This window comes from Triticum urartu, chromosome 1 (assembly GCF_003073215.2).
Source record: "Triticum urartu cultivar G1812 chromosome 1, Tu2.1, whole genome shotgun sequence".
In the NCBI taxonomy this organism is placed as follows: Eukaryota; Viridiplantae; Streptophyta; class Magnoliopsida; order Poales; family Poaceae; genus Triticum; species Triticum urartu.
Window position 1 is genome coordinate 463077244 of NC_053022.1, and position 11463 is coordinate 463088706.

An 11463-nucleotide genomic window follows, 5' to 3' on the forward strand; every position below is an offset into this window, starting at 1 on the left:
TTTTGCCAAGCTCATATTCTTTACCTTCCATTTCCAACCGGAGTATTGTCGTAATTGATCCTTATCGTTCCGTGTACATCTCGTTTCAACCGGAGTGCTTGCATGTACTTCTTGTCCATTGTAACCCTTTCTTATGTCTTTCAACCTACAAGGTTATCGTAATGTTCCTTGTTCCTCTTTTCTAACGGAGTGTTTCCAACTTTGTTCATCTTCGTTGTATTCTTTCTTTCAATTTGTTCAACCTCTCAAGGTTTGTGGTTTCACTCGCTTGTCCAAGAAGCAACTTAGTTTTACCTTTTCTCTTCCTCTTCTGTTTCCCTCCGGTGCCATCCTAGATCTCAGGACGAGATCCTCTCATAGTGGTGGAGTGTTGTGATGCCCCGAGACCGACGCGCCAGGTGTCTTCCAGTTATTTGCTGTTATTGCCTTGTCTTTCGCTTGCGTGTTGCTTCTTGCCTGGTGTTTTGTTCCACCCTTGCCGCCCTAGTTTCCGTCATACCGGTGTTATGTTCCTTGATTTTGCGTTCCTTACGCGGTTGGGTGTTATGGGAACCCCTTGACAGTTCGCTTTGAATAAAACTCCTCCAGCAAGGCCCAATCTTGGTTTTACATTTGCCTAACAACCTATCACCTTCCCTTGGGTTCTGCAGACTCAAGGGTCATCTTTATTTTAAACCCCCCGGGCCAGTGCTTGTCTAAGTGTTGGTCCGAACTAGAGCCCCTTGCAGCGCCACCTCGGGGAAACTTGAGGGCTGGTTTTAGTTGTACGGATTGCTCATCCGGTGTTGCCCTGAGAACGAGATATGTGCAGCTCCTATCGGGATGTTGGCACATCGGGCGGCTTTGCTGGTCTTGTTTTACCATTGTCGAAATGTCTTGTAACCGGGATTCCGAGACTGATCGGGCCTTCCCGGGAGAAGGAATATCCTTCCTTGACCGTGAGAGCTTGTGATGGGCTAAGTTGGGACACCCCTGCAGGGTTTGAACTTTCAAAAGCCGTGCCCGCGGTTATGGGCAGATGGGAATTTGTTAATACCCGGTTGTAGAGAACTTAACACTTAACTTAATTAAAATGCATCAACCGCGTGTGTAGCCGTGACGGTCTCTTTCCGGCGGAGTCCGGGAAGTGAACACGGTTATTGTGTTATGCTTGAACGTAAGTAGCTTCAGGATCACCTCTTGATCACTTCTAGATTCACGACCGCTGCGTTGCTTCTCTTTTCGCTCTTATTTGCGTATGTTAGCCACCATATATGCTTAGTGCTTGCTGCAGCTCCACCTCACTACCCTTTCCTACCCATAAGCTTAAATAGTCTTGATCTCGCGGGTGTGAGATTGCTGAGTCCTCGTGACTCACAGATACTTCCAAACAGTTGCAGGTGCCGATGATACCAGTGCAGGTGACGCAACCGAGCTCAAGTGGGAGCTCGATGAAGATCTTGATCATTGTTTTATGTCTTTTCCGGTTGATCAGTAGTGGAGCCCAGTTGGGACGATCAGAGATCTAGCATTTGGGGTTGTCTTTCTTTATTTTGGTTCCGTAGTCGGACCTTTGTTCATATCTTGTATGATGGTTGGTTTAATCATGTATTGTGTGAAGTGGCGATTGTAAGCCAACTCTTTACCCTTTTCTTATTCAGTACATGGGATGTGTAAAGATTACCCCTCTTGCGACACGCCTACCATGCGGCTATGCCTCTAAGTTGTGCCCCGATACGTGAGAGATATAGCCGCATTGTGGGTGTTATACCGCCCGGATCTAATTAGGCTTTATGCAGATAACCAAATGCATCATACAACTCTTTTTGCTTCGCTACCCACACTAGCCCAGCCAAAGAATCAGTTGCCTATTAAATTTGGAGAAAGTTATTTGCCAAACCATGTATTTTTCCATAATAGATTGGAACTCACGACTGGCTTTATTTGGTCTATTAACTCAGACACCATTTCTTTTTTACTCTGCATATAAAATTTGTTAGAAGTCAAACTTCGTCAAGTCTGTCCAACTTTGTAAGGAAAGATATCAACATTTGTAATACAAAATAAATACATTAGATGTGTCATGAATTTAATTTTCATATTGTATAACTTTTGTATCGTAGATGTTGATATTTTTTATATAAATATGGCCGAATTTATGAATTTTGAGTTCAGACAAATCTTACATGCGGGATAAAAAGGACCGGAGGGAGTATGTGCCAACCAACCAAGCTGAGTAATCCACTTGTACATGTAGAAACTAAATAATGTTTTATCTCTATCTTAAACATGATTTGACTAGAAAGAACTAATGGTTGGATCGGTGAAAATCTGAACCGATAGCCTCATCGGTCAGTTTTATAAACTACGCTCGCATCTTTAATTTTCAACAACCACTCACGATCAAACATTGTGGTAACTTTTGATCGGAGGAAAAAAATATTGAAAATATATCCTGATAACTCATGTGCAAATATTATGGTAATATATGCACCGCAGATTTGATAACTTACACACAAATACCGCAGTAACTTTGACCTAGAAAAAAGTTGTTGAAAACATACTCCTATAATTTCTGTGTAATTAACATGATAATATATGCACAACAGAGCTGATAACTCAAGCACAAATACCACAATAACTTTTATCCTGGGGAATTTTTTTGTTGAAAAACAAACCCCCAATAACTCATGTGCAAATAATATGAAAATATACACACCGGAGACGTGATAACTCATGTACAGTACTAACACCGCGGTAATTTTTTGACCCAAGAAAAAATTTATTGAAAATGTATCCCCGGTAACTCGGTGCAAATAGCATGATAATTTACGCACGACATAGCTGATAACTCATATACAAACACCATGACAACTTTTGAGTCTAGGAAAATGTTATTGAAAACATACCCCGATAACTACTGCATAAATAACATGGTAATATAAGCTCCACAGACGTGATAATTTACATACAATCATCACAATAACTATTTGACCCGACGAAGAAGTTCTTGAAAACAAACCCGGGGTAACTTTGGTGTAATACAATTTACTCATCGCAGATCTGGTAACTTGCGTATGAACACCATGACAACTTTGACCAGAACGGGAAAAATTGGTGAAAACATACCCCCGGTAACTTCTTGTGCATAGTACAGTGATATACACACCGCAGGCATGATAATTTAGGTACAAAACATTGCGGTAACTTTTGCCCGGGAAAAATGTTGTTGAAAATATATCCTCAATAACTTATGTGTAAATAGCATGGTAATACATACACCACAAATGTGATAACTTATTTTTAGCCTAGGCGTGGTACTTTTGATTAAAAGAATGTCGGAACGTATCAACAAGGATCTAGTTTCGAAGGTCTCGTGGCGATGGATTTTGAATTGGACCGACGGGTTGAGCTACAAAACATTTCAATTTTCAAATTTGGGAGAATCTAGGATGACATCAGCTTTTGTCCTTTAATGCATGTGGGAAGAAGATTGAATGAACCGGTTTTATGCATCTGTAATTTCTCTATAAATAACATGATAGCTTTTGTACTACAAGCGTGAGAACTTACGTGGCCTAGGTGTGAACTTTTGACTCAAAAAATGTCAAAATATATTAACATTGGATATAGTTTTGAAAGTCTCGTCGCGATTAAATGTTTATATGAAAATGGATTTTGAATCAGATGAGCGGTCTGAGCTGCAAAATATTTTGATTTTTTGAAATACAGAGAATCTAAGATGACACCAATTTTCTATCTTCTAGTGTATGCATGCATGTAATTAGAGGGACGAGTGCATGTAGGAGGATAGGAAGTTATTCTAATGCATGCATGTAATTAGAGGATGAGGGACGCGTTTGATAGCCTACAAATATAACAATTGATAGTTAGTGAAGTTCATTAAATTTTGGTCATTGTATGATTTGTTGCTGAAATTTTGGTTGCCAATGGATGAACTCCTTCCATCCAAATATATAGGGACTGATATGTTTTTTCTAGGTTGGATCTAACCATTGGTTAGATTAATAATACACATGAGATGCATGATATAAAATAGGATGTTTCTGTAGATTTTAGGAGAATGAAACAAGACGACCTGATTTTCCTCTATCAAGATACTACTATTTTGTTAGGAATGAACCTAAAATAATCCCGTTCTTCTGGAAATGACCAACATCATTTTGCTGTGGGTGCCAGAACTATAACCTTTGCCTGCTCTGAAAGCAAATGGAGGAGACCGCGACACACATTCTATTTCAATGTAGGTTCTCCTGGCGGGTCTGAACCGAGGTTGCTATGTGGATTGGCCTACATACTAGTGTTGTGAGGATCTGACGGTTTGAAGCTTTTGTTTGAGATTGGCGATTAAAATGTGATTGATCGTGCAAACCAAAGAAAGGCTCTCACCTCCTTGTTTATGCTTGTTTCTTGGGAGATTTGGAAAGAGCGCAATGCTAGGGTCTTTCATAACTCCGCCGTTATGGTGATGATTGTCTTTGCGAGGATAAAGGAGGAGGCTCGGTTTTGGGCCCTTGTCGGTGCCATACATTTGAGTAATGTAATGCCGCTAGAGTAGTTTTTTGTACCCCGCTTTGCAAAAAAATTGTCTAATCATTCTTTCTTAATCAATGAAAACGGCAAATCGTTTGCCTTGTTTCGCAAAGAAAAAACATGGAGCGTTTTTTTGTAGGAAAGGAAACGCTGGAATGTTCAACGCGTAAGTTCCACAGTTCCTCAGTGAATTTAACATGCATCCTAAAGGGCTCTAATTGAAATGCTTAAGCTCTAAAGTCTGAACACACAATGCTCAGTGGCAAACCACATTGTTGCATGTGTTCATAATTTGCAGCTGAAATGTCCCGACTCATGATCAAAACAAGCGGGTGAAGCCAACTTAAGGCTGATTTCCATGTCCGATCATGTCTACATCATCCATTTTCTTCGATAAAATGACCACGTACATCATCCATGCATCTGCACTGTCCGTGCTCCTTTTTTGGGGGCCGGAGGCACTATTTGCAATCGACTATTGTCCATGCATAAGGGGAAACATCGCAAATCACTCGCGTGGCAGTTGTCACCTTGCTTGAACCGTTGCCACGGGAATGACTGGATTATTCAGGGCTAGAGAAAAAAAAATGCAGCTAGCACATATCAGAATTATATGGCATGTGCTGCTGAAACAGCTGAACCTACGGACGATGTGTGCGATAAAGCAACAGAGGAATCCATTGACGCCAACATCCTCATGTGCTCTTCGGTGACTATGAACAGCTTGTCGTTGTCCCGGATCACGTCCAACGAGTCGATCTCCGCCCCTTCGCCGTTCAGGATCAGTGCCTTCTCCGCGTCGACTTTCAGCTTCTCTCCTGAAAGAAAACACACACACAGACGTTTGAAATGCTAATTCCTCGTTTTTCATTGCAACAAATTCATTCACTTGGTGAAACATCCAGTTGATGGTGCGCTGTTGCATCCGCACAGCTACTGGCTGAATACTTACCGATGATGGTTTTGAACCCCTCCATCGTGGCGGGAAGATTGATGAGCTTGCCGGCTTCGGAGCTGTGGTTTCTCACGAACGGATGGCCCTTGTAGATGCTCACCCGAGGCCAGTGCGTGCTGTCCGGTCTCGTGCTGCCTGGGATTGGGAACCTCCCCTGACGAAGCTCCCCGGACGACGAGCTGGCGGCCGTGACGGTGCTCGCCGGCGAGTCGTAGATGGTGATCGGGTGGCCGACCTCCCGCATCTTCACGAGCTCCCGCAGCTCGCCCGCCGACACCGTGGTCTGCCGCGGGGCGGAGCCGTCGTCGTCGTCAAGGCTGGCCTTGTCCACGCTGGCCCCGTTCATGACGAGGAACCTGGCCACGTCCGCCTGGCCCTCGGACAGCGCGACGCGCAGCGCCGTGGCGCCGTCGTGGTCCTCGGAGTCGAGGTCCAGGCCGTGCTTGAGGAGCTCGCGGAGCGTGTCGACGTCGCCGCGCCGCGCGGCGAGGCAGAGGAGGTCGCCGCCGGCGCGCGGGTTCGAGACGCGCGCGACGTGGTACAGGTTGCTGAACACCTTATGGTGCCTCGCCGCGATGGCGTGCCACAGCGCCGTGGTGCCCTGCGCGTCTGCGGTTTGCATACACCGGTCGCGAATAGTTAGCAAACTTGGTCGCACTGAAATGTATTCTACGTGTTGTGTTTGTTGTTACTATTACCTACCTTTGATGTTGATGTTGCACCCGTGCATGAGCAGAGCCTGCACGCAGCCCTCGTACCCCTTTGACGCCGCGATGTGCTGTGGGTGCCATCGTTGCCAAGAACAGGGCATGCATGCATGCAGATCAGCACACACACTGTAAAAATGAGGGAAAATGTGATAAATAGTGTGTTGTTTGTCTACTTACCAGCGCGGTTCTTCCCTTGGAGTCACCGACGTCGGGGTCCATCCCGACCTTGAGGAGGTCCTCAAGGAAGCCAGCGTTCCCCGTGGCGGCGACCGTCAGCAGATTGCACGGGACGATGTTGCCGCTGCCGCCCGCTCCGGTGCTCTCGCCCAGCAGCTCCTTCATGTCATGCACCTCAATCTGATGCTGCAACACAACCACCATTTCTTTCAACCAACAAATCACATTACTGACTCACAATCTTTCTTGCCACATCTGACACACAAACAAAAAATGTAGTAGCAACATAGTAAGATGCATCGACCAACCTTGAGGAAGTTCCTGACGATGAGGGCGCTGTCGTCGGGCTTGCTCTGCATGACCTCCCTGAGCGTGGCCTGCTTGAGCCGCAGCAGCTGGCTGAGCGTCCTGGTCCGGAACGTGAAGGTCTGCGGGCGGTCGCTCAGCGCGCTCACCTCGCCGAAGATGTCCATGGTGCCCAGCTTTCCCATCACCTCCTCCCGCTCGCCGTTGAAGTATATGATCTCCACCTCGCCGGACACGACGATGTACACGTCGTCCGCCGCCTCGTTCTGCACGATCACGTCCTCCTTGGGCGGTATGTACTCCGGCTTGGTCTTGGTGACCAGCAGCAGCTGCGCCTCCCTGGAGATGCCCCTGAAGAGGTACACCTCCTTGACCACGGGGAGGAAGAGGTGCTCGCAGATGCTCTTGCAGATGGACTTGGGCAGCTGGTCCATGAGCTGCTGCTGGTTCAGGCTCTCCGCCCTGAACTTGAGGCACATGTAGGCCAGGATCTGCTGCTGCAGCCGCGGCGGCAGGTGGTTCCGGCACACGAAGTTGGACGCCGCGCGAATGCTGTTCCGCTGCCAGCCAATCAAAAGGAACTCAACTCAACAGATGTACTCACAAAAAATGGCGATCGAGGTTCAGAAGTGGAACTTACGAACTCCATGGTGCGGCGGGTGCCCTCGACGACGAGGTTGGTCATGTTGCCGATGAGGTAGGCGGTGAGGCCGAGGTTGAAGAGCATGTAGAAGATGTTGAAGATCATCTCGAGGTTGTTCTGGGCGTGCAGGTCGCCGTAGCCGACGGTGGTCATGGTGGTGATGGACCAGTAGATGGAGGAGATGTAGCGGATCCACAGGCTCTCCTGCCGGAAGTTGGGGATCACGGCGCCGATCCACGTCTTGTCCCGGTCCGGGTACCGGTCCGCCAGCAGGTAGTAGAGGCACCCGGCGCAGTGCACCAGGAACAGCGTCACCGCGATGAGCCGCGCGCAGCGCACCCAGAAGTAGCTGAACCTGATGTCCTTCTCCAGCCTGACGATACAATCGGTTCAGATCAGCCATTGTCGATCGATTTCGAGTTCTGAAGATCTAGTAATGTCCATGCATGGCTGTTGCTTGATTACCTTGTGAAGAACTGCTTCACCTTCCTGAGACGCCAGAGTCGGAGCAGGCCGAGCAGGCTGTACACCATGCCTTCCCTCACCTCGCCGTTGACGAGGTAGGCTATGCCCTGGTACGGGATCGTCGACGCCACGTCCATGATGAAGAACGTCGACAGATACCTACGCATACATGCACATCCATCAGCAATGTCGCAGCAAGGAAGATAATCTTCAAATCAATTATACATGATTATCAGAAGAGAGCAGAATTCTGAAAGCTTGGGCTTAGGTGTACGTATCTTTGTGGACCCTGTCCCGATCTGTAAAGCTAGTGGCCATATCTTGGATCTCCAATCCACCAAAAAGGAACAGGAGCTACCACTGTTTGATCGATCACACGATGTGGTCCATTTGGGTCGCGGTACAGAGTGCCCGTGTTCTGCACTTTTGCATAATTTCTAGCTTCATAATAACACGGTTTGGTTTGGGTCCTTTACTGATTATTATCAGGTTCTATCTCTAGTTCTCAAATTTCTTTTCGTCAATTGCCTTTTCTTGGCCTGTTCTTTATTTTGACTAAGTTTGGCCACGTAAGGTATTTGGTGAAATCTCCCTAGCTAGTACGTGTTGTCAAGATTTCATGTGATGCAAGAGGTGAAGAGAATTTTGGAGATTACTGAGCAAGTATTTGATCCCAAGTAGATGGCAGAATGAACCAAGGAAGATTCCAAACAGTACAGTCCAGGCTTAGCAAAACGCTTGTAGACTGGAACGAAAGGTACATGGCATCTTCTAGTAAGGAAATCCTTTTTAAGTCAATAGCTCAGGCCATACCCACCTATGTGATAAGTGTGTTTAAACTTTTATATCAGTGTGATAATTTTATTAGAATTATGCGTCAATATTGGTGGGGAGTTGAAAATGAAAGAGGAAAAATGGCTTAGTTGCTTGGGACAAGCCTATCCTACCGAAACGAAAGGGAGGGTTCGGCTTCAGAGACATGAGAGCATTTAATCAAGCCCTCTTGCCCAAACAAGTATGGCGGTTACTGGACAAGGCAGAAAGTTTGTGTGCTCGCCTACTTAAGTCGAAATACTATCCTAAGGGGTAGCTTATTGATTGGTATTTACAGGCAATTCTTCAATGGTGTGGAAGGGGATTGGACATGGACTTCAACTTATTAAGAAAAGACTAGTCTCGAGGATAGGCAATGGCTCATCTATTTGGACTTGGCGTGACCCTTGGATCCCGAGGGGAGCACCTTTCCTTCATCTAACACCTAAGAGACAGTGCTGACTTAACAAAGTGCAACAACAAAGCTATGTAGACTCCTAGGGGGGGTGTGCCCCCCCCCCCCCCTCAACATGGAACCAACTTGTGAAGAAAAAAATTTAGTGAGGGCTTAGCTGAGAACTTTTTTAGCTTTTGCCCCCACCCCCTCCCCCAAACACTTGTACTTGACATCCCCCCTAGTTGATTCTGCCTAGCTCCGCCATTGACAAAGTGTCCGAGTTTTCCATCAAAATAGGAATGTCATTAGTCATTGAGTGGTCTAGTCTTTCTATTATTGTGCGATCAGATTCGCTAGGACCACTGTCTTCGATGGTGGATGCCTCGCTCATCAGATCACCATCTGGTTATCTAGTGCAGGAGATCAAGCTTTTGTTGGATGAACGGGAGTTTAAACATTGCAAGATTGGTAGATCACATAATAGGGTAGCCCATAGTCTTGCGAACTATGCTCGGAGTGTTCGGAGCACAGCTTGTTGGTTGCATAGTATGGCTGATTGTAATTCTATTGGTTCGGAATAAAAATTCCCTGATTCCTCGCAAATAAAAAATATTTTGTGTTATGCCAGGTGTCAAGTGTGGATACACGGAACAACCTTGCCCATGGCTTTGGCATGGACACATATATCCCCATCGTCATCGGGCAATTCGGGATCGGAAATACAGTACTACTCCCAAAAGTTGTATTAAATGTGCATCAATTAATATGGATCCAAGGGAATAGAAAAGTTGGCATTTGGTTTTATCCAACCACATGCTAAATTGCTAATAACAGAAGAGAAATGGATCTAGGAGACAACTTGTATCCGAAACAGGAAATAAATTAAGCAGGAGTAAGATGCACAATATCTCGGCATACTTTAGGCCGCCCATCCGTCATAAAGGCTGGACGTCGTGACGGGGGTCAAGTGTGGATACATGACAACACACCCACCCATGGACTTTGCATGACAACATGATATGTTTATTTATGGAAATGGAAGAGCTTTACTTGCATGAAAACATGCATATATCTTGCCATGCCATGTTCATTTGGGAAGAAAAATGAGAGGTGAGAAGTGGGTAACATGCACAAATAACTGACGTTCGTTCATGCAACTCCAAGGAAGAAGAAGGGAGGACTGCCGAACAAGGTAGCACGTACTACGTAGGTTAGGTGGGTAAGCCGTACTACGTACGTACCTGAAGGTTATCCTCCTCCTGTCGCGGACGAGGAGCTGCGTCCTGGAGTCGATGTAGGCGACGAAGAAGGTGAGGACGATGTCCACGGCGAAGAAGATGTCGACGACCATGTCGGCCACCTCCAGGCCCCCCTTGGGCCTGGCCTCCATGAAGGCCACCTCGAACGGGTACACCCACGCCGAGTAGGCCACCAGGATCACCATGAACGTCTCCCAGCACCTAAACCATTAGCATTCTTGTAAGACGGCGGAGGAGTAGCAGGTACCGATGGTGGTGTGGCCTCATGTCTCACCTGTATCTGGAGTCGAGGGGCGAGACGACCCTCTTATCGGAGTCGGAAGTGGACTGGGTGAGGCTGGAGCCTAGGGGCGGCAGCATGAGCTTGGACAGGTTCCGGAGGTTGAAGGAGCGGGAGGCGCCGGAGCCGGAGCCGAAGCCCGTGCTCGAGCCGCTGGCGGCGCTGGTGCCGCCGCTGCTCGCGCTCTGCAAGCTCGAGATCTTCATTGCTCCCGGCGAAGAAGAGCTGCCTCGACTCTTCTAATTGGAGAACTAACTAGACGTAGCACGTACACTGTTTACGCACCACTCGTGCTAGCTAAGATAATTCTTGTGGGGACATCGAATGAAGATAACCGAGAAAGGCAGGGGCGAAGCGAGAATCAAATCAAGGCATCGAAATAATGGAGGCGGGGCATCCATCTATCGATCCATGGATCCATCAATAATGGAGGAGGGGGAGGGGTCCTGTCCGGGACGAAAGTGACCAGGCACACGCTGCCGGCCCGCGGGTTCGGCCAGTATATATGCAGAGCCAGCGCGCGCGCGCACGCGGGCAGCCGAGCCACGCACGCACGTAGCTCTACGCCTCTACCCCTGGTACGTCGATGCAGAGGTTCCCTAGCGACGAGTGCACAACGACCGGTGGTATGTTGTGGCTGTGGCCGAGAGAATTCACAGTGCCATGACAGTGATCTCGCTCCCAATAGGCTATTGCCAATGCCAATGGCTGTGTGTTTATGGAATGTTCGTTGATGTGGACTGTGGAGCCATGCCCCGGGTCCATGCAGATGCCCAGCCCAGTTGCCTACCTCTCTGTCTGCCTCGAGCACCAAGCATGTATATGTGCGAGCTGATTCATCAGGTCCTTTCGGGTTTGGAGCTTTGTACTAGCACATAATTGATCGGAGACAGTGCACGCTGCAGTCCCGATCGTGGGTACGTGC

At 47.4% G+C, this 11463-nt stretch overlaps 1 protein-coding gene across 1 annotated transcript; it reads right to left on the bottom strand.

The window, feature by feature from the left end:
* Positions 1-4866: 4866 nt before the first annotated feature.
* Positions 4867-11012, bottom strand: LOC125519161 (potassium channel AKT2). The gene is made up of 9 exons (XM_048684044.1): positions 10533-11012; positions 10241-10459; positions 7790-7948; positions 7322-7697; positions 6684-7241; positions 6376-6561; positions 6191-6266; positions 5486-6097; positions 4867-5351 (listed from the first exon to the last, which is right to left on the bottom strand). The coding sequence occupies exons 1-9, from the start codon at positions 10742-10744 to the stop codon at positions 5143-5145; spliced, it is 2607 nt and encodes an 868-aa protein (XP_048540001.1). The 5' UTR covers positions 10745-11012; the 3' UTR covers positions 4867-5142.
* Positions 11013-11463: the final 451 nt, after the last annotated feature.